Source organism: Aphelocoma coerulescens, chromosome 19 (genome assembly GCF_041296385.1).
Source record: "Aphelocoma coerulescens isolate FSJ_1873_10779 chromosome 19, UR_Acoe_1.0, whole genome shotgun sequence".
Lineage (NCBI taxonomy): Eukaryota > Metazoa > Chordata > Aves > Passeriformes > Corvidae > Aphelocoma > Aphelocoma coerulescens.
The window spans coordinates 6,578,529-6,599,858 of record NC_091032.1 but is presented as its reverse complement, the minus strand read 5'-3'; the positions used below and the strand labels follow the sequence as shown (position 1 = coordinate 6,599,858).

General features: G+C 58.3%; 5 protein-coding genes across 6 annotated transcripts; 3 read left to right on the top strand and 2 right to left on the bottom strand.

Annotated features, from left to right (window-relative positions):
- Nucleotides 1-1,391: 1,391 nt before the first annotated feature.
- On the top strand, nucleotides 1,392-5,101 carry VTN (vitronectin). The gene is made up of 8 exons (XM_069033035.1): nucleotides 1,392-1,644; nucleotides 2,112-2,231; nucleotides 2,720-3,004; nucleotides 3,111-3,250; nucleotides 3,494-3,650; nucleotides 3,774-3,923; nucleotides 4,461-4,733; nucleotides 4,917-5,101. The coding sequence occupies exons 1-8, from the start codon at nucleotides 1,518-1,520 to the stop codon at nucleotides 5,033-5,035; spliced, it is 1,371 nt and encodes a 456-aa protein (XP_068889136.1). The 5' UTR covers nucleotides 1,392-1,517; the 3' UTR covers nucleotides 5,036-5,101.
- On the bottom strand, nucleotides 5,067-9,621 carry KIF12 (kinesin family member 12). Of its 2 annotated transcripts, XM_069033034.1 has the most exons (17): nucleotides 9,399-9,621; nucleotides 9,025-9,090; nucleotides 8,820-8,898; nucleotides 8,617-8,738; nucleotides 8,390-8,465; nucleotides 8,130-8,264; nucleotides 7,908-8,043; nucleotides 7,571-7,662; nucleotides 7,221-7,356; nucleotides 7,018-7,136; nucleotides 6,802-6,906; nucleotides 6,455-6,714; nucleotides 6,087-6,270; nucleotides 5,921-6,004; nucleotides 5,700-5,836; nucleotides 5,459-5,595; nucleotides 5,175-5,324 (listed from the first exon to the last, which is right to left on the bottom strand). In XM_069033034.1, exons 1-17 carry the CDS (start codon nucleotides 9,593-9,595, stop codon nucleotides 5,260-5,262), a joined length of 2,130 nt encoding a protein of 709 aa, XP_068889135.1. In that variant the 5' UTR covers nucleotides 9,596-9,621; the 3' UTR covers nucleotides 5,175-5,259. The 2 variants fall into 2 exon arrangements, with proteins under 2 accessions (XP_068889133.1, XP_068889135.1); XM_069033032.1 differs by lacking the exon at nucleotides 6,087-6,270 and having other exon boundaries at nucleotides 5,067-5,324.
- Nucleotides 9,622-9,927: 306 nt separating this feature from the next.
- SEBOX (SEBOX homeobox) lies at nucleotides 9,928-10,842 on the top strand. The gene is made up of 2 exons (XM_069033037.1): nucleotides 9,928-10,283; nucleotides 10,413-10,842. Exons 1-2 carry the CDS (start codon nucleotides 9,999-10,001, stop codon nucleotides 10,659-10,661), a joined length of 534 nt encoding a protein of 177 aa, XP_068889138.1. The 5' UTR covers nucleotides 9,928-9,998; the 3' UTR covers nucleotides 10,662-10,842.
- Nucleotides 10,843-11,368: 526 nt separating this feature from the next.
- On the bottom strand, nucleotides 11,369-13,734 carry TMEM199 (transmembrane protein 199). The gene is made up of 6 exons (XM_069033036.1): nucleotides 13,530-13,734; nucleotides 13,371-13,444; nucleotides 13,201-13,290; nucleotides 12,292-12,328; nucleotides 11,866-11,978; nucleotides 11,369-11,776 (listed from the first exon to the last, which is right to left on the bottom strand). The coding sequence occupies exons 1-6, from the start codon at nucleotides 13,699-13,701 to the stop codon at nucleotides 11,681-11,683; spliced, it is 582 nt and encodes a 193-aa protein (XP_068889137.1). The 5' UTR covers nucleotides 13,702-13,734; the 3' UTR covers nucleotides 11,369-11,680.
- A 113-nt stretch (nucleotides 13,735-13,847) lies between these two features.
- Nucleotides 13,848-21,330, top strand: POLDIP2 (DNA polymerase delta interacting protein 2). The gene is made up of 11 exons (XM_069033265.1): nucleotides 13,848-14,034; nucleotides 14,558-14,639; nucleotides 15,228-15,325; nucleotides 15,885-15,981; nucleotides 16,450-16,525; nucleotides 17,120-17,227; nucleotides 17,461-17,597; nucleotides 18,557-18,583; nucleotides 18,769-18,894; nucleotides 19,298-19,377; nucleotides 20,858-21,330. The coding sequence occupies exons 1-11, from the start codon at nucleotides 13,856-13,858 to the stop codon at nucleotides 20,970-20,972; spliced, it is 1,125 nt and encodes a 374-aa protein (XP_068889366.1). The 5' UTR covers nucleotides 13,848-13,855; the 3' UTR covers nucleotides 20,973-21,330.

The following is a 21,330-nucleotide window of genomic DNA, read 5'->3' as shown; positions in this document are numbered from 1 at the left end:
TGCTTTAAGTTTTGCTTTGCTTTGCTTTGCTTTTTGGGAGGGATTTTCAGACCCAGCAGCCTGGGCTCTGGAATTGCAGCGGTTCCCAGGCTTGTCCTGGGGGATCAGCCCCATTTCCCGAGTTCTCCCCACTGGCTCTGCTCAGCCCTTGGCTGCAGGATCTCCCCGGGGCCACTTTATCCAACCAACCCTTCTCCTGGGACCTCCTCCTGGCAGAGAAGGGCTCACTGAGCCTTCATGGGTCTGTGGCCGCTGGTTGGGAGCCTGGAGCAGCAGGAGGGAGCTTTGTCTTAGCTGATCAGCCAAAGCAGCTCAAATAATGCCCAGCTCTTCTCCCCCAGAGCCTCCCGCAAGCCTGAACCCTCCCAGGGCTGTTGTCCCCCAGGATTGGTTCAACAGGGATGGGATGAAGCCATAGTGCTGGCACTTGGGGACAATGCCAGCCCTGCCATAGCTGAGGCCAGGGGACAAAGGAGTGGGGTGAGGGCTGCAGAAGTTCTGCCCCACAAGCCCGTGTCTGGTAGCCGCCCTCAGCTCCCCAGGGCTTCCAGGTGGAAATGCCTGTCTCAAAACCAAATAAAGCTCTTTCCAGCAAGATGCCCGGAGCAGACGATGGCAGGAACTGCCTGTGTCTGAGCTGGCAGAGGAAAGACCCCTGGGGAAGTGGGCACCCTGCTCGGGTTTCTCTCCCCCAAAATCTTGCATCACTTAAAGCCCAAAGCTGCACCGCTCCTGCCCAAGGGCTGGGACAGATCCCATGGAGCTCCTGTCCCGGCAGAGACAGAAGAGGCAGGATTGCTGCAGCGTCATCTGCATTTGCTCCTTGCCCCGGATTAAATAAACATCCCAGAGTTTATCAGGAACTGCCAAAAGAGCTGAGTCGACATTAATTAGTAACTGAAAAGATTGGTTGGAAGGGGAATGATGGGAGCAAAATACACAGGCTTTTGTTTGCCTTCTGCAGTGAAAGTGCAGAGGGCTCCTGCCCCTGGCCACTCACCTCTGGCCTCTGGTCCCCGCGCACAGAGGTGGCACCTTCCCCATCCCAAACCACCGTGCCTTGGGGCTCCCCAGGTCTGTTCCCAGCCTTGACATTGAGAAAGCTGAAATTCCGAGAATAAGCCCTCCAAAATGGTGACATTTTGGGCAAGTGTAAGCCCGGGGCTTTTGCCTTTATCCTCTGAGCATCGCTCCCCCATCCCACCTCATTTGGGTTTTTGTCTTGCCACGGCCAGGCTGGGAGCTTTTACACCATGAGGGATGTTATGAAATGAGTGTGGCAGGACCTCAAAACTGGTTCCTGGCTCTGGCCTGCTGTCCCTCCCCACTCTCTGAACAGTGCCCGACCTGCACCAGGGCTGGGGAGGAGCTGCCTCTGAGCGTGGGGAGTCCTGTCCCCCCCAAACACACCAGGACTGTGGGGAAAGCTGGGTGGGAGATCATCTCTGCCCCTTTTCCCCTGTTCTGACCTTGGGCTGTTTGCTTTCTCCTGCCGGGGCAGGCTGAGCAAACAGTGGATGCTGGGGCTCTGCTGTGCTCCAGCCCACACAGTTGCAGGAGGGCTGCGCTCCCGGACACACAGGATGAGGCTGCTCTTCCCTGCCCTTGTGCTGGCCCTGCTCGCCACCACCCGTGCCGCAGAAGGTGAGCTTTAGCCAGCCAACTCCACACCAGGTGCTTTGGGGATGGAGCAAGAGCAGCTCCTGGGCTGATGGAGGGGCTGGGCAGCCTGGGCAGGGTGGGGATGGAGCGGCTGGTGGCCGTGGCCACGTTGGCTGTTCCCTGCAGGATGGGGAGAACAAGTGGGCAGCACATGGGTGTCAATGGTGCCTTGGCAAATCCCTGCCCATCCCACAGTTGGGCTGCCAGCACGGAGCTGGGACCATGGCACAGCCCAGCCTGTGGCTCCCATCCCAGCAGGACCTGGGTGGGAGCAGGGCAAGGAGCCTCTGAAACCCCTGGTGATGGAGTTGACCATGAAGAGGTGGGGTACCCCCAACTAGGGTATCCCTAAGTTTATTTTCACTCCTGAAGCTGGGCTGGGGGGGAAGCACAGGCCCCAGTGCCCCACCCTACATTACTCCTCCTGAGCTGTGGGGTGGCTTTTGCAGACTCCTGCGAGGGCCGCTGCGAAGAAGGCTTCAATGCAGGGCACAAGTGCCAATGTGACACCCTCTGTGTGTACTACCAGAGCTGCTGCAGCGACTACTCCACCGTCTGCAAAGCCAAAGGTACAGTCCCCATGGCCACCCTCCTGGCCAGGGAATGGGGTGGCTGTGGGTGCCCCACACTGTGGGGCTCAGAGGGTCTGTGCTGGGGCAGCTCTGCACCCACCCGTGCCTGCAGGGTGAAGTCAGCACCAGGATTTGCTGCAGCACAAGGGGTTTTTGGGAGCTGGCTCATTGCCATCTGCAGTGTGGGATCTGTGCTATTTGGGTAGATTGGACAGTAAGAAAAATGTATTCACTGAAAGGGTGGTCAGGCATTGGAATAGGCTGCCCAGGTGGAATCACCATCCCTGGAAGTGTTCTGGAAAAAGTGTCCTTGTGGCACTTGGGGACATGGTTTAGTGTTGGCAGTGCTGGGTTAAATTGGACTTGGTGATCTTGGAGGGCTTTTCCAACCTTAACGATTCCATGATTTTATAATTCTGCACTGCCTGGGAGGGAGCATCTCCTGTACCCAAACCCAGTGGAAACCAACCTGCTCCCTCCTGCAGTGACCCGGGGAGACGTCTTTGCCTTGCCGGAGGACGATTACCTGGACTACAACCTCACTGTTGAATTTGTCACGGACGAGGTGCCTGTGGCAGACCCCACAGAGCTGCCCACGGTCCCAGTGCTGGTGGAGACCACACCAGAGAGCAAGCCAAACCCTGAGGAGACACTGCCAGAGCTGCCTGGCACCACCCCAGACGGGCCTGAGGAGCCTGAGGAGCTGTGCAGTGGGAAACCTTTTGATGCCTTCACCGACCTGAAGAACGGTTCCCTTTACGCTTTCCGAGGTACTTCGGGGACCTTCCCCAGGCACGTGGGACATGCTGCCACGCTGTCACCCCATGCTGGTGTCTGCAGTCTCTCCTGCTGCCCCCACCTCTCCTCTCTCCCCAGGGAAGTACTTCTACGAGCTGGACAAGAGCAGCGTGAAGCCTGGCTACCCCAAGCTCATCAGTGACGTCTGGGGCATCGAGGGCCCCATCGATGCAGCCTTCACACGCATCAACTGCCAGGGCAAGACTTACCTCTTCAAGGTGAGCTGCAGGGGTACTCCCAGGGTGGCCAGCACAACCCACCCTATATCCCCTTCTGGCACCTCCCATGCACCCCCACACACACAGTGGTTGCCAGATACCCCCAAATCGCCGTGGCTGTTCTGGGACCCCAAACAGCCACAGCCTCCTGATGGGGCTCCCCAGCATCCACTCGCTCCTCCTGGCAGACACATGGCTGGGGGATGTTGCACCCGTAACCCCTCTCTGTCCCCCACCCCCCAGGGCACCCAGTACTGGCGCTTTGATGACGGAGCCCTGGACCCTGGGTACCCACGGGACATCTCCGAGGGCTTTGAGGGCATCCCGAACAACGTGGATGCGGCGTTCGCCCTCCCCGCCCACAGCTACCATGGCAATGAGAGAGTCTATTTCTTCAAGGGTAAGAGGGGCAGCCCCTCTCCACCTGGCAGAGCCTGGCACCACTGGGCACAGGCAGGACACCCCTCTGCTTCTCCCCCTGCAGTGCTTGTCCCCCACTAACGCCCTGCTCATCCTCTCCTAGACAAGTACTACTGGTCCTACGACTTTGCCCAGCAGCCCACGCAGGCCGACTGCGAGAAGTCCTCCCCCTCCACGGTGTTCAAGCACTACGCCTTCATGAACCGGGACAGCTGGGAGGATGTTTTCCAGCTCCTCTTCGGCAGCAGGATGCGTAAGGGCTGGGCCAGCCCCCCGGGGGAAAGGGCTGGAGGGTGCCAATACAGCGGGCACTGACAGGGCATGAAGGATGCAGACACCCAGGGAGGAGAGAGGGAGCAATGTCTGGAGCCATCGTGTCCTGCCCAGGCCATGCACAGGAACCCCCTAGGCCACAGCTGCACCTCCCACAGAATCCCAAATCTCACGCACATTACTGAGCCCATCACCAGCCACCTCACACCACAGTGTCGCTGCTGGGGACTGTTTATTATCACTGCAGCTGGAGATGCCACAGGAAAACCCCAGCCCTGGGCAAGGGGAATGAAAGATGGAGAGGAGGAGAAGGGGGGGCTCAGCAGCACAAAGCTGATCCCAGCCAAAAGTGGGGTGGAGGGCTGCTCCTGGCTCTGCCTGGCCTGTGTCACTGTCACACATCCCATCCAGGCTGGGATCCTTTGGAGCATTCCTGTGGGTCTCAGAGCAGGTGCTGGGGGCTCAGCTCACCCCACACACTGCTGCCCCTCTCACTCGCCCTCTGCTCCTTTTCCAGCCGGGGCGAACGGCCCGTGGTACATCAGCCGGGACTGGCGGGGGGTGCCCAGCCGGCTGGACGCTGCCATGGCCGGCCGGCTCTACGTGGCCTCCCAGCAGCCCCGCAGGAGGAAGTCTCGCCGCCAGCGCAAGAGGTACAACCACCACCGGTCACTGAATTTGGGATTGTGGAGCTGGCTGCAAAATGACCCCGACTCAGCAGGTGTTGAAAGCGATGGGCTGTCGGGCTCCACGTGTGAGATGCTCCAGAGTGTCTACTTCTTTGTTGGAGGTGAGTCTGGCCCAGCAGGATCCAGGAATGATGTGGGACCAGGGCTGCTGGGGCATGGGGAGGGCTCCTCTCTCTCTGCAATGTCCCCGAGCTCTGGGATGCAGTGGGAAGGTGCTGGCAGTGAGGGCTGGCAGCTCCCCAGAGCTGTCACAGTCCTGACAGCCGTGTCCCCTTTCCCCCCAGACAAGTACTACCGTGTCAACCTGCGCACCAAGCGCGTGGACCTGGTGCGGCCACGCTATCCCCGCTCCATCGCCCAGTACTGGCTGGACTGCCCCCAGCCCGGGGAGGAGAGCACCTGATGGGATCCCCAGAGCCACCAGCAGCACAGCCTCAGCTAGACAGAAATAAACTGTGAGAGCCATGCAGGCTGGAGAGCTCTGTCTGTCTGTCCATCCAACTGTCTGTTCCATGGTCTGCGCAGTCCTCGCAGTCCAAGATCCCGTGTCCCCGAGGGCTGTGGTTGTCCCCCCAGTCCGTGCCACGTCCCCGATGCTGGCCCCATCCATGGTGTGCCTGTGGCAGCTCAGATCTGCTCCGCCAGCCAGTCCAGTGCCTCTTCCCACTGGAGGAGAGGGACGGTGCCGGCAGCTGCCAGCGGGGAGCAGCAGGGTCAGGTCTCCATCTCCCCCAGGGCCAGTGCACAGCCCCACGTGTGAGTGGCTGTGCTGGGGATGGGTGCCCATCCAAGGCCCTGCCTGGTCTCCCACCACTGCCCCACTCACCTCTGGGCTCCGGCAATCCTGGCCATGGCGGTGCCGAAGGGATGACCCTCCCCTCGGGGCTGGGAACGCGCTCAGGGTCTGGCAGCTCCCGGTGGAGCAGGTGCTGCTGAGACAAGCTCCTGCTCCTGTCACGACTCCTGCCGTGAGAACAGATGAATAAACCCTGACCTACTGTCCCACCACTCCCTGAAACTCCAGGGAATTCCTGAGCTGCAGCTGATGCCCAAGGAATGGCTCTCACCGCTTCCTCTGGTGCAGCTGGGAGTGCCTGTGGGGCTGCTGGGAGCCGGCCAGTGCCATGTCCTCCTGTCCAGGTGGCAGAACACCAGCACTTCCCTCGGGGGGGACTGGCTGTGGCATGGGGGGCACTGGCAGCACCTGGGGGTGAGCAGAGTGGTCATGGTGGCTGTGCCTCGTGCCACACCTGTGCCACCTCCTCCAAAGAGACCCCTGGGGCTGTACCTGGGACATGGTGACATCAGCTGGCCTGGGGCAGCACTGTGGGTACCCTGGGCAGCTGGGACGGCTGGAGGCAGGAGGGAGCTTCTGCAAGAGAGAGTGGGTGGTCTGTGCATCCTCACCCTGCCGTGGGCAGGATGACTGCAGACCCCAGGCCCCCCACTCTCACCGGCAGCTGGGGGACAGAGGTGGGTGTCGTGTCAGGCCGCCAGTGCCTTGCCAAGTGGCCAGGGTGGACATGGGGGGTGCGGGCACTCCGGAGCAGGGGCTGGCTGTTACAGGAGCCGCGAGTGGCTCTGTGGGATGGGCCAACTGGGATGTCACCACTGGGCTCTAGGGACAGACGGGGCTGCCTGGGGAGCAGTGAGGAAGCAGGGAAGGGCACTGGCAGCCTCCAGAGAATCTCGGAGCCCTGCCCAGCCCCACGGAGTCCCTGAGGGAGGCTGGTTGGTGCAGGGTGCTGCCCAGCCAGGGGCTCTGGCTGCCCTGCCAGCCCCTTGATCCCCTGTTCAGGGGTCCCACACAGTCCTCCCATACCTCATCTGCTCGTTCTCCACCACGAAGTCCCGCAGGAGACCGTAGAGGCTGGGCCAGGCTGGGGTTCCCTCGGGTGGGAGCTGCCCTGCGGGGCCGTACCTGCCTCCCAAGCCCGACCATGCTTTTGGAGGGTTCCCTGGGACCTCCATGCTCCTCACTGGCACCCTGGGCAGGCACAGCTGCTGGCGCAGGGAGAGGTTTTCCAGCTGCAGGGCATGGATTTCTTGCTCCAAGGTTTGCAGCAGCTTCTCCCGGGACACCTGGGAGGGGTGGGTGGATAAAGGGGTGGGTCCGGGGGGTCCCAGCAGGGGGCAGAGGGGCTCAGAGGAGTTCCCTGTCTGTGATACCCTGTTGGCCAAGGGTCTGGTGGTGACCCTCCGGGCACGGCTGGCGTAATGCAGCGTGCTCAGTGTCTCTGAGAGGCATCGTGAGGACGGGGAGATGCAGGCGACCTGCCAACAAGGAAGAGATGCGGGTGAGCTGTCATCCAGAGGGTCACCATCCTTTTCCAGCCCTCCCCTCCACGGGGTGAGACCCCTGCCCAGCTTCCTCCATGGTTTTACCATCAGGGTGATGCCCGAGCCGCCCAGGGAGCGGGCCAGCAGCCGGGTGAGCTTGCTGTCCCGGTAGGGGATGTGTGTTCTCTTCCCTCGGGGTTTGGCCAATAGGGAGATGCAGTGTCCTGCCGGAAGATGAGCCACAAAGGGTGTGACAGGGCTCTGGTGGGGGCCAACAGGGCTCCCAGGGCGGGTCCCCCAGCTCTTACCCAGCGCCAGGAGGCTGCGGTTGATGCTGTTGGCCTCCACGGAGAGCTCCCCGCTGGAGCCGGTCTCCTTCACCCGCTCGCTGCCAGCCAGGTCCACGAAGCACAGCGTGCCCTGCTTGCTGGGGCAGGCGCTGGCCTGGGGGACCCGTGTTGGGGAGGTGATGCTTTGGCCCCCGTCACCCCTTCCCCACGGCCCACAGCAGTGTCCCGACCGCTGGGTCTTGAATGGGACTCCCTGCTGCTCACTCCAGCCCCACCAATGTACCCTTGAGGAGAGCATGACCTGTTTGCAGCCCCGCGATGAGCCCCGAACCCCCCCAGCCCTCCCCTGGAGCAGGATGTGCGCTCACGGCTCGGGTGCGGACGTGGATGGTCAGAAGGGCGTGGCTGCGGCTCGAGTGCCTGTTGAGGGCATGTGCCGAGGTCCGGCGCCTCTGGGATCCTGCCGGGGGAAGAACTGATTGCATGACACCCCAAATCCCTGCCCCACACCCCACAGCATCCACTGCCCACCACCCCCTGCCAGACGCGAGCCGGCCTTGGCTCTGCAGCAGAACGGGAAGCTGCTGGTTTTGGCTGCCATCAGCGCCCCACTAGCCCTAGGGACGGTCTGCGGGGGGCTGAATCTCCCATACCGGGTCTAGCAGCCCCTGCACATGTCCCAGCCCTGTGCCCGTGGCTCAGCACCTTGCAGGAGCAGGCTGACGATGGCCTCCAGGCTCTCGAATTCCACACTGAGCTGGTTCTCCACGTAGAAGCCTCGGGTTTTGCTCCACCGCAGCGGCAGGGCACACGGTGGCCCCGGGCTCAGCAGGTCCCGGACCTGGGGATATGGCAGAGGGAAGGCACCGGGGGAGCGGGGCACAGGGTGCCAGCAGGCCCGGACTGGGCGGCTGGGCAGGCACTTACCTGTTCGTTGTAGATCTCCAGGTAGGAAGCACTGAGAGCCAGGTCAGAGCCACGGCTCCGGCTCTGCTCCAGGAGGCAGGTGAAGGACCTCTGCATCAGCCCCAGCAGGGTCGGGGATGCCGGCTGGGTCTCGCTCTGCGGAGATGCCAGCACGGTGAGCGGGCGCATCGGGCACACACCTGCTCCCAGAGCCTACGACCGGGAGGGAAGAGCCCATCCCACCACCAGGATCAGGTCAAATGGAGGGGACAGCGTTGTACCTGGGCGAGGGGTCCCATCAGGGTGTAGGTCTTCCCCGAGCCGGTCTGCCCGAAGGCAAAGACGGTGCAGGAGAAGCTGGGGAGGATGCGGAGCGTCAGGCACGGCCCCAGGCGGTGGCACAGGAATGCCACCTCCCGACACAGCCCCGGCAGTGCAAACGCGCCGGAAAGGCCCGGCGTGGGGTGGATGAGGGGTTGGGGTCCGCGGGGAGCTCTCCGGGACTCACCCGTCTATGGCCAGCTCCACCAGCTGCCTCATCCCGCTGCCTTCGAACACAGCCTCCTGCGAGGCGCCGGCGTCGAACACGGCGCTGAAGCCAAAGGTGGCATCGTGCCTGGCCGCGCTTACCTGGCCGTGGGGACAGCGGCGGCTCAGGGGGTGCCGCACCCCTTCCCCCTGCCCACACCCCGGCGGGGAGGTGACACTTACGTGGACGGCGCCGTCACCGAGGCTGTGCACAACTTGCCGGTCACCTCGCCGCGTCTCTGTGCAGGTCAGTGGCCGGACCCTAATGGTGGGGGTGGACAGGGACACAGAGGTGTCGCTACATGGGGACCCTGGGGAGCCCTGCTGTGACCTTGTCCCAGGCAGGGAGGTTCCTGCCGCGTCCCTGAGCCCTTTCGCCTCCTCTTACCTTAGCACCACTCTCAGGCGCGTCTCTCTGCCCTGCACGGGGCCCTCCCGTTCTTCTCCAGGGCTCCTTTGGGGAACAGAGGGCAGCAGGGTGGTGGGTGCCCCCCAGCTGGGGGGGCTGCCCGCGGGCACCCCGGGGGCTGGGGTAGAGGGACCCTTGGTCATGCTGTGCTCCCACCTCCACTGTGCCCTGGGGCCTGGCGGGGGACAGAGCTCAGTGTCCCCGCCATGTCGCCGCAGAAGGACGGTCCTGTCCCCCCCAGCCTTTTTGGGGTGCCGCCCCCCGCTGCCTGTATCAGTCGGGCAGTCACTGCCCAAGTCCGGCTGCTCCAGGACGGGCTGGCCTCTGTCTCCTCCGTCTCCCCGACAACTTACGGTCTCTCCTGGCCCCGTGGGAGTGTTCTGGCCCGGGGGTCCGGCTGGGGGTCCCCGCCCCGCTCCCCCTCTTGTTCCATGCGCCCCTCAGCACCCTGTGCTCGGGGTGCCCGCAGCGCCCGGCTGGTCCCGCGGGAGCCACCGCCAGCCGGCCCCGGCTGCCCCGCACAACCGGTACCACCGCTCCGGTTAAACATTGACCGGTGCCAGCCCTGCGGGAGAGCGGCGGTCGCACGGCGGGGGGCGAGCGGGGGAGGGCGGGGAGCCGGGGCAGGGGACGCAGGGGGCGGGTGGCAGGTGGGTACCCGAGCCCTGGGATCCTCACGGGCCCCACCGTGCCCCGACGGTGGCGCGGGGGAGACCTGTACGAGCAGCTGGTGGGGGTCCTGGTCCTCGGGGATGCTGGGGGAGATCCTCCCCGAGTCAGTCGGGACTGTCGGGGCGCTACCATGGGGGGCGCGGAGCTGGGACCGGCCCCGAGAGCCCTTGGGAAGGGCTGGGGGGGGACAGCACCGCCCGCTCGGGGCGGTCCCAGCCCGCCGGGGGGGACCCGGGGGGGATAAAAGCCGGGGCGGCGGCAGGACCGGGGAGCCGGGCAGGATGAGCGCGGCCCCGGGCACCTCCCGCGCCCCGCAGCCGCTGCTCCGCTTCCCCGACGGGGCGGGCGGGCCGGGCGGTGGGCGGGCGGCGGGGGGATGCGGCGTCCCGAGGCCGTGCCCCTGCCCCTGTCCCTGCCCGGGGGGGCCGCGGAAGCGGCGGCGGACCACGTTCAGCCGGGGGCAGCTGTCCGAGCTGGAGCGGGCCTTCGCCGCCGTGCCCTACCCGGACATCGCCACCCGAGAGCGCCTGGCCGAGCTCACCCAGCTGCCCGAGGCCAAGATCCAGGTGAGCGCAGGCGGGATCCTCCCCTCCATCCCTTCCTCCTTCCCTCTCGGGGCCGGGGCTCCTTGTCCTCCGCGGGGCCACCCCGTCGGGGCGCTGTCGGTGTCTCACCGTTCCCCTCGCCCGTCCCAGGTGTGGTTCCAGAACCGCCGCGCCCGCAGGATCCGCAGCGCCAAGCCCGAGCCGCCGCCGCTACCGCCGCTGCCGCCGCCCGGGGAGCGGGGTCCCCCCGCGGCACCCCCCGACAGCAGCACCCCGGGCCCGGCCCCTGCCATGCCGCCGCCGGGATCCCACAGCCCCGCTCGGGGCCTCCCCACCTCGCTGGGCTCCATCTCCGACCTCATCTACAGCGCGGCCATCACCAACCTGGGCGAACCGTAGCCGTGGCAAGGACCCCCGTGTTCTAGGGACCCCCCTGGAACCGCGGCCCCCCCCCGGATTAGCGCCACGATTTCATTAGGGTGTGGAATTACTGCCGGTCCCGAAGGCTCCGAAGATGTCATCCAATATCCTAAATGCCGGTGCGGCCGCAGCAGGGGCAGCTCCCCATCACCCCCCTAATACCGACTAATCTTTTGGAAAAAATACCTTAATCTGAGGCCGTATCCACGGATGATTGTGGCGCGGCCGCCCCTAATCCGCAGGCACGTTCGCAGGTGCCGGCAGATCTCCCTGGGTCGGATATTAAACCGTGTTTCCAGAGGGGCTTAGCTGCCATCAGAGCATTAATCACTGTGTCCAGCCCTGGCAGAGCGCCCACCCAGCAGGTGTCCGGGTCCCACTGATGTGGGTGTCCCCTCCCCGCTGTGGGTGCACCGAGCCGGCTCTGCTCTCTGCCCCATGGCACCTGAGAAACCCCTGGGCTCAATGTTGAGGGGTGTTCCCTCCCTATGTCCAGAATCTGGGCACCCTATGGCAGGGGGTTGGGAGCACCACGCATCCCTCACTGTGCAGGCAGAGGAAGGTTTGGACAGGAGATGGAGCAGGATGCAGGATGCAGAGGGAGAGGGAAGATTCACATCTCTGCGGTGTGTTAGATGCCACATCAATGTTTCTCACACCAAGAGACATCTCCTGACATGCAGGAAGAAGGTTATGAACACACAGTGTTATTTATTTCCAGAATAAAAGGATAGGAACTTCCCAGAACAGGGATGGCAGGAACTGATGCCTCTCTCCCTGCTGGAGTGGTCAGAGTCCACAGCCATTCCCTCTCCCATTCCACAGCTCTGGGATTTCCAACCCATGATTCATTTCAGGAGCGGGAAGCAAAGGACGAGCCTGAGGAGTGCAGCAGTCTTCCCACAGCAGGAACAGGTACAGACGGGAGAAAACCTGTCCCAAATTAGCAGCTCCTGGGGAGGACAAAAAGCCTCCAGCACGAAGCCTGCAGTTCATGGTCATAACTTCCCAAGGTCCCCTTCGAGGGTCCGCACCATCACGTACAGCTCGGCCAAGCCCACCACTGAGGCCACAATGACGGCTGACAGGACACGCTGGGGACACAAAAGAGAGAGGGGTGACCCTGGGTGTGCGGCCTGGCCAGCACAGAGGGGCTGCCAGGGGGCTCCGGGGCCTTGCTCACCGCCGCCGTCTCTGCGAAGACGTACTGGCTGCCCAGGTACGTGCAGGCAAAGGCGGCCACCACGGTGACAATGAAGTTGAAGATGGTGATGACAACGGCTTTCACGGAGCGAACTGGTGGAGAGAGGGGTAAAGTGATTGATTTTACATAAGGTTGGGGAGTAGGGCTGGGGACAAGGTGTGATTGTGCTACAGAGCTGGTTTGGGGCTACCTCAGCTGGGATGTGTAATCCTGGAGGAGTCACATGCTTGGTGCCTCCAGGAATATTGGTAAGAATGACCAAGAGGCTCCTTCATTCAAGGAACACTTTAGTGCATGAAAACCTTCTGGTGAGATATTCCGAGAGGGAAGGGCTGTTACCAGCTCGAGATGGAACAATTCCCATGCCTGACCTGGCACGTGCCAGCAGGACAGGAAGACACTCACCTTGCCTCCCAAATTCAGCCAATGGCCCATTCATCTCCTGAAAGAAGGGATTGAAACAGCTTGTGATCGCTTGTATTTTAATGTTAATAATAACATTATTACTGTATGTGCAGAATAAAAGCAATGTCAATGCCCTGTCCTGTCCCCAAGACTGAGGCTTTGGGGAGCCCTGGCACTGGGTGGCTGGGCTGTGGGGGAGCAGCAGTTTCACAGCACACAGGCTTCTCTGAGATTTTGCACAAGCTCTGGTAAAACCATCCCAGATTATAGATCACAGCATAGTTTGTCTTGGAAGGGACCTCAAAGACCATCCCTGCCATGAGCAGGGACACCTTTCACTAGACCAGGTCAAACCTGGAGTGGTCAAGCTCAGCAGAGAGCAAAGCAGATCTTCCCATTAGAGTTAATGTGCACATGGATGCCAGGTACAGTGTGGAAGGACAGAATAGGATCACAAAGAATGCCAGCAGGAAGGGATGCTGACTTGTCTGAGCAGTCACCCAGCCAGAAGATCCCAGCTCTCCCAGGAAAGAATGAGTGCCCACATGTTATCTTGTATTTTCAGCTTTTACCTTGACACAAATGAGGCAATTTTAAAACTATGACAAAAATTTAACCAGCACAGATGCTCCCTGTCAAACATTTATGGCATGTGCTCAGTCTCCCAAAACAGAACCTGAGATCTTTGGCACAGTGAGCAGTTCCCAAAACTCGGTATTGTCTAATTCACCACCCTGTTAACCCTGTCCTACCTCTGTCCTCAACACCGCATCTGTTGTCCCCGGTGTGTTTACCTCCAGTGCCTGCCACATCCCCTCTGCACTGCACTCCCTCAAAGGGGAAAATCTCCTTCGCTCTCAGGTGTTTGAGGGATGAATCCTGCCAGCAGGCACCGCAGCAGCCCCTCACCTGGCCGGTGATGTTGCGGGTCATCCGCTGGTACTCCTCGTGTGCCAGCTTAGCCTTGATCCGCTCCAGCCGGGCCACCAGCTCGGGGTTCTGGGGAAGGCACAGACCCACCGTGAGGCCCGGCAGCCGCCGCCGCCTCCTCCCACAACTCCTGCCCGGCCCTCACTTACCCGCGGCGGCACCGGCACCTCGGGCAGGTGGATCTCGCATCCTTCCAGCAGCTCGTGTAGGTGCAGCGGGGACCCTGCGGGCGGGGGACGGGGCGGTCAGGGCGCGGTCGGGGCGGTCACGGTGCGACCACGGCGTCCCGCGGGCGCAGCGCGGCCTACCTGCCTCCCTCAGCGCGGCGTGCAGCCTCCGCAGCAGGCTGAAAGGCACCAGCTCTCCATCCGCCGCCAGCGCCGCCTCCAGCTCATCCCGCAGCCCAGCGGGCAGCGCTGCCAGCTCTCCGGCCCGCACCGCCCGCCGCAGCCGCGGCCCGGCTCGCAACGACGACGCCATGTTGGGCCCGGCCGGCGTTGCCGGGGCGACCGAGGGATGGGGGCGGGAGGAACCATAGAGACGGCGGGGTGGGGCGGAGCGGCGCGCGCGGGGGGGGCGGGGCGGGGCGGAGCGGCGCGGGCCGCGCGGGGCACTGTGGGCCGCGGGCGGTGGGATGTCGGGCGGCGCGGCGCGGCGGTACGTGGCGGCGGCGCTGGGCCGGGCCCGGGCCCGCGGGCCGCCCCCGCTCTGGGAGCCGCCCCCCGCCCGCCACCTGAGGGCCCTGGGCCCCGGGGGAGCCGCGGTGCTCCCGCTGCCGCTGCTGTTGCCGCCGCGGCGGCACCTCTCGTCGCGGTGAGGCCTGTGAGGGGTTGGGGGGGGGGGGGGGGAGGGCGCAGGGTTGGGGTTGTTGGGGAGCTCGGGGAGACAGGCGGTGAGGGGGTGTTTGAGGGTGATTGGGAGGGGGTGAGGGCTTGCAGGAGGTGTTTGGGGTGCGGGTAGTTGGGGAAAATCGGGAAGGAGTTAGGAGGTTGTGAGAGGGTGTTTGGGGATGAGGGTGATTGGGAAGGAGTTGGAGTGTGGGTTGGGGGGTGGTGAGTGACTGGGGGAAGACTGTGAAAGAGTTGGGGGGGTTGTCAGGGCAGAGATATGGGGGATTGGGCTGAAGGGACAGCTGTGTGAGGGTATCCAGGGCAGTTGTGAAAGGGGGGACTGGCAAAGGGTGGAGGGCAGAGGAGGGAGTGAGATTGGGCAGCCCAGTGCATAGTGGGGCTCTTGTGGGGTACCCGAGGGAGGCACAAGGTGGGGAGCAGTGTCCCCCTGGCCTGGGGGTTGCTTCAGGCCCTGCAAAACCTCCAAGCTGCCTCTCTGCTCCAAGGAACCGTCCCGAGGGCAAAGTGCTGGAGACCGTGGGGGTGTTTGAGGCCCCGAAGCAGCATGGCAAATATGAGACAGGCCAGGTAGGTGGTTCTGGGGGGGTCACAGCTGACCCTGCAGGCTGGTGCCACAGGGATTGGGCAGCCAAAGGATTTCCCATAAGGAGAATCTCAGCAGCAGCAGGCCAGGAGCTTCACAGTTCAGTGCTCCTTGTCTGTGCTGTGTCTGCAGTTTGTCAGTCATCTGGCAATAGCAGGTTGATAAGAATCTGCAGCACAACGCAACTGCTGGACAATGGCATTTACTCTACTGGTCTTGTTTTGGGGTTTTCTCCCTCAGGAATTCAAAGAGACAACCACTGAATTTGAGAAATAACAGCTACACTTGTAATTCCTGTCCTTAAGGCTCTCAGATCTGTTTCTGAGCAGTCTCTCCTTTCTGCTGCTCTATTACTGCATTACTGGTTTAGTTCTTCCCTTCTACAGGATAGGGATGACATGGATTTCTCCTCTCATCCCAAACTGTGTTCCTTCTTTCTGCTCTGGATAATCACAGTGCTGATTGTCCCTGTATCCCCATCCCACACATTAAACCCTTTGTAAATGTTTGTAGTTTTACCTCAGTTAACAGATTTGCAAAATGATTCAACTGCAATTATTTGTTCCTTCCAGCTCTTCCTTCACAGTGTGTTTGGCTATCGAGGAATAGTCCTGTTTCCCTGGCAAGCCAGGCTTTATGATCGGGATGTGGCTTCTCCTGTCACAGAAAAGTAAGGATTTGAGGATTCATTCTGGTTCATGTTGTCATACTGTTACATTTATGTTTTGTAGTGAGTTTCCTATTTGGGGTAAACAAGTGTTTTTAAGGAGGGCAATGGGTCTGTTTGTGTGAATATAAACTGGGAGAGGTGCTTAAAGAGGAGATGCTTCATTATTAAGTACTGAGTATTAATTTTATGTTAATTAGAGACAGGATGGAAGTATGAAGGGTGAAAGTGTGCATGTGTGAAGGAAATAAAAATCAATTAAAAAATCATGCTCTTGTCACTTTGTATTCTACAAAAATCCCTTTTTGAGTTAGATCCAGCAGGAAGAACCTCTGAGCTGTTGTGCCTGTGCCAAACACCCCTCATGGGCATCATGGGCATCTCAGCTCATCTGTCATTGTGTGGGTGGCTGATGGGGCTTGGGTTTGGGTGCAACCAAATGATTACAGGCTGTGAAATGTGATTAAAAAAAAAAACAAACCTGTTTATGAGTGCTTGGTTCTGGTAACAAGAATTTGCTGCCATCCTGTGCTTGAGCTCAGAGTTCTGCTCTTCTCTTTAGGAGCGAGAATGTGGCAGGCCATGGTTCCAAGGAGGTCAAGGGCAAAACACACACTTACTACCAGGTGTTAATAGATGCCCGGGATTGTCCACATATAGTAAGTAATGAGCAATCTTGCTATTGAAACTTGAGCATCTTCTCCTACATGAGTGGTTCAGAGGGACAGGCACTGAAAGAAAATGGATGGCTAACTGGATTGGTTAGGATTTTTGGATAAATTTATTCTTCAAGGTATATTTTTCCCTGAGAAAGATGATCTGGAATGTCACGTGACTGTTTTCTGGATCGTGTTTCCCCTTTCCAACCTCCTTTCCCCTTCCTGGTGCCGTTCCTACACTGTTGCACGCAGGTCATTGGGAATGTGGGCTGCAGCACTGAAAATGCTCCTTGCTTGTTTGAGTGGAGAGTTTGCCTAGAGGAATTAAATAGAGGGAAGTTCTGAGGTGAATTGGTTCAATGAAATAAACATTACGTGCTTTATAAACCCCAGTAGTGAACTGAACTATGACTGGAAACTGTCCTGCAGCAATCCACACAGAAAGACATAAACCTCCCTGTTTCTCAGTCCCAGAGATCACAGACGGAGGCAGTGACGTTCCTGGCAAATCATGATGACAGCAGAGCCCTCTATGCCATCCCAGGTGAGCAAAACTCCTGCAGCCTCTGATTGTTGTGAGGTGAGGTCAGAAAAGTCATCAGTGGTCAACTCCTGCCAGAGAAGCAGCAGTTCCTACAGGACATTCTGTAGTGGATCTGTCCATAGCTTAGGGCTGTGCTGGAGACGACAGAGTGACTAAAGTACAGGAAGCCCTTTGGATAGCTGGAAACTGGGCACTCTGTGATCAGACATGTCTGATTTAAATCAGAGCTCTTGAGACACAGATCCCATACCAAGCTGCATGTGGGCTGTTCTACTTTGTCACCAGGACAGCTGGATTTATTCCTGTCCTGGGCATTTCCTGCCCAGAGTGCTTTTGGGGCGGTGCAGGCACTTTGCAGGGCAGTGTGTGTTTATCAGAGGAGTCATTCCATGAAAAATCTCACAGGAGAACACTGCCAAGAGTTATTCCTGGCACGTCTCCTCCATTCTTCCTTGCAGTTGTGATATTAGCTTTGGCTTCTGCTGCCAAGATCCTTTTCCTAACTTCTCACTAGTGTGATCAATTTTTCTGCCAGGAGACTTCTGAGCTGCTCTTTGCTGGGGAAGTTCAATGGCTTTTGGGTTTCTTTTTCAGGTTTAGACTATGTAAGCCATGAAGACATCCTTCCCTACAGCTCCACTGATCAAGTGCCCATCCAGCATGAGCTCTTTGAGAGGTTCCTCATGTACGACCAAACAAAAGGTAAATTCTGACTTCACAGGGAATTCTTCAGAGCCACGTGCTTGCAGTGCTCTAGAACAAGTACCCAAACCCCATCATCTTGGATATGGTATAAAAATCACATCTACCTTGGGGTTTGTTACAGTGAAGCTGCCTTTGGATTTTAATTATGTGAAAGGAATTGTTTTGAGGGAAGAGCACTCCAGCTACAGTGTTGCCTCTCCCCATGAAGCCTCACCTTTCCCTCCCCACAGTCCCACCTTTTGTAGCAAGGGACACTCTGTGTGCGTGGCAGGAGAAGAACCACCCCTGGCTGGAGCTGTCGGATGTGCACCGAGAAACCACGGAGAACATCCGTGTCACCGTCATCCCTTTCTACATGGGCATGAGGGTAAGTCTGGGCTGCTCTGTTCATTCTGCCATTTGCTTCACTGGCATGTTTTTGTAAGACCAGTTTGCTGCCTGAAGGTACTTTCTGCTTACTGAAGAAGTGGCATTTAACCACAGTTGTAGTTTCGCTCTCATGGGTATAAACATGAAACTGTTTTGTCATGTATTTTTGGAGAACAGCTCCTGCATATTGGCTTTTGCTGGTTATCAGTAGGATGAGAAATAACCTGTAATGTTCTGCACAACGGTGCTAGCAAGATATTTAGGAAGGCTTGTGAATTGGTCCTGTTACTGCCTCAGTCACGTGAGGTGGCACTGGGGCCATCTGCTCTGTAACAACAGACACGTCTGTTAGCCTGCCCAGTGATGAGCTGGGGTTGCCTGCCTGTTTCCTGCCTCTAGTTTGGCTTAGAGGGTTTGGCTAAAGCCTTCTGGGTTTAGCTGATAACCATGTGCTCTTTATAGCACAGAACTCCACGTGGACCATACAAAATAATGTGGCTCCAACAGACTCCTGAGTGGGAGAGCTGGGAATTCCCACAGCAGTTTGATTTCTGAGCATGGCTGATGGGGAGCCTGAGCTGTGGCAGGTGCACATTTTGGTGAGGATTTGCAACTTTTGTGGAGTCCAGCTGATGTTTGTCCTAAAACAGGTGCCCAAAGGCAAGGAAAGGGGTGTTTGTAGATCTGTAGAAAGTGCATAATTAACATGGAGATGAACCCTGGGTTGTCACGGGATCCTTGCAAATCTCCCACCTCATGATTACTTTAGAGCACAGCCAATGCCAGGCTCTGCTGATGGAAGGCCTCGGAGAGCAGCTGTCTGTGCTCATGTGAGTTGTCTGCGTCACCCTGGCACGGAGTGAGAGCCCCTGTGCTGGTGCTGTGCTGACAGCTGAAGAGGTTTTTGGCACCACGTGTTCAAGGGCAGCTGCTAAAATCTTTTGTTTCTCTTGACAGGAAGCCCAGAATTCCCATGTCTACTGGGTAAGTGCCTTTTGTGTCACGGAGCAGCTAAAGGGAAGGAGTTTATTTGCTGTGGCATCACTGCTGTGTGATAAGCTCTGAGGGAGAGTAGCCCTTGCCTGGAAACTGTTTCCCAGCATCAGCTGTGGGTTATCAACTGGTTGCAGCTGATTCCAGTTCTTGATAAGAGTCTTTCTTCTGTCCAGTGGCGCTACTGTATTCGCCTGGAGAACCTGGACAGTGAAGTGGTGCAGCTCCGAGAGCGACATTGGAGGATATTCAGCTTGTCTGGCACCTTGGAAACAGTCCGGGGCCGTGGGGTTGTAGGAAGGGTAGGTACTACACAGCTTTTTTTCAGGGAAGCATGGCCCTTTGCTGGAGTCCTCTCGCTTGGTTGGGTGGATTGGCCAGTAAATTGCTTAGTGGGCACTGGAAATAGATGGAGTGGGAAACCAGCAGTGAAGAAAGCCACGTGAGCTTTTCATCTGTTGTTTGCATGAACTGAAACTTCACACTGAGCATTGGAGAATGATCCTAAATGACTGGTGATGGGAAAACTGGAATAATAACGGGATTCTGGCACTACTCAGTTTGCTGTGTAATTGGCGGTGGTGCTGGGCTGTGGGTCTGTGGTTGTTTCTTTTTTTTTTTCCCTGCTGTGTAAATTTCATCTTGATGCCTCTCTGGGGTAGAATGTTAAGATTGCTGATGCCCAGTGGTCTCTTGTCTTCTCAGGAGCCAGTTTTGTCCAAAGAACAGCCAGCATTTCAGTACAGCAGCCACGTCTCCCTGCAGGCATCCAGTGGTCACATGTGGTAAGAAGCCCTTATTGCTGCTGTACAGTGTTTTGGCTGTAGGATCCCCCAGCAGCAAGCTGGGGTGCAGTTTGCTGCCTGGGGTTGTGGCTGAAAGCTGGGTGGAAGTGGACTGGACAAGGGCATATATGGTAGCTAAAATTTGGTGAGCTTTTCTATAGCTGTATCCCACTTAGTGTTAAGATGATCTGTTGGTTCTCTGCACCAGGAGAGGTTCCAGGATAATGTATCTTCCTGGTGTGGTCTGTGCTAGACTGGATTTAAAGACATGAAGCAGTTCTCCCTTTTGGTCCTTGGTGCAAGAGCCAAGGCCTTGTGCTGATCATTCCCTCAGCAGCAGGGGTGTGTGCTCTGGTGTCCCTCTCTTGGGAGAGGATTGGGCTTTAACTCCATCCCTGTGCACTCCTGTGTCAGGAATTGGCATGCAGGGGTTTTCCCAGTTTAGACCAGATAAGGCCTTCAGTCTAACTGGTGTTTAAGTCTCTTCTGTAAGTGCAGGGAGGGAAATGCCCAGCTGAGCTGTTATTTTCCTGTGCCTTAGGGTTAAAGTAGTTTCCCTTTATTTGCCTTTTGGCTTATTTAGTGCCACCTCTGTGTGGACAAGGATTGCACAGCCACCTCTTGCCTTCTGCATGACAGGTCTTCCTGCATTTTTTAAGTAAATCTCCTTCAGAGTTAAGCTGCCTTTGAGTTGGGAAAAGCAGGAGAGCAGCTCTTTGCATACAGGGAATACTGTGTTTGCCATGTGAAGCATTTTGAGTTGCCCAAATGGATGCCCTGGGGGATAAAACCAGATGGTCTGGTAGTTCTTCCCTCTCTACATACATCCTGAAGAGAAAGAGACAAAGGTTCTGCAGCTCAAAAGCTGCTCAGCTTGATTTCTGGTGTTCAGTTGTGTCTTCTTTGTCCTGAGAACCTGTTAATTTATCTCCACAACCCTCTTGCCCATGTCATGTTCTGCAGTACAGTTGTCTGTAGTTGAGAGCAGTAAACAAATGGTTGTACCAGGACAGGCAGGTTCATTTCTGACATGCAAAGCTGAAGCTATTCTAAATTACATCTATGGGGGGATTTCTTCATGTCATAGTCAACCAGTGGAGCTCCTGCTAAGAAATACAAATCTGAATTTATGTGTAACCAGCTTGTAAAAGTAGCTCAGATGGCTCTGTCTCCTGGGGAGTGGGAGTTGGGTAAACACTGCTGCAGGTGTGTGGAGGGTGCTTGACTCCTGTGGGCTGCAATCATCACAGCTTTGTGCAGGAAATGTGTCAGTGATGTGATGTAAAACTGCCCAGGAGTCCTCCATAAGTGAGTCATCTTGGCAGCAGATGTTCTGCAGCTGAGCCATGTCCTTGCTGCTGGACCAGCCTTGCAGATGGACCCCGAGGATATGCAAGAGCTCAGGTCTTACCTTCTTGCTCATCCTTCCTAGGTGTGTCTGTCCCTGGCCTCAGTGTGATCTCTGCCATTATTTTTGCAGGGGCACTTTTCGATTTGAGAGGCCTGATGGCTCCCACTTTGATGTCCGAATCCCACCCTTTTCCCTGGAAAGCAACAAAGATGAGAAGACCCCTCCCTCCGGCCTTCACTGGTAGATCAGAGCGAGTGCCCAGACCCACGGAGGCCTGTGTGTGTTGTAGACCTTTGCCTCCCCTTTATGCTGCAGCCAAGAACACGGAGCTTTTAAACATTTTAAACCATTTTTGTTTTAACTGTTGTCTGACAGGGAGGCTTTTTTTGGAACTTTACTACTGGCTCTCTCAGGCTGCTTGTAAAACATAAGCTGTGTTACAGGTAACCCTTCCCTCTGTGGCACCTGCTGGGCTTGGGGGATTTAGATCTGTGCTGCTGCAGAAGACTGGTTCCCCCTCAGCAGGCCTGGACCCTTTCCAATGTGTTGTGACTTCTCTGCAATGTGAGGTTTCTCTAATAAACTGGCCCTTCCAGTTGCAA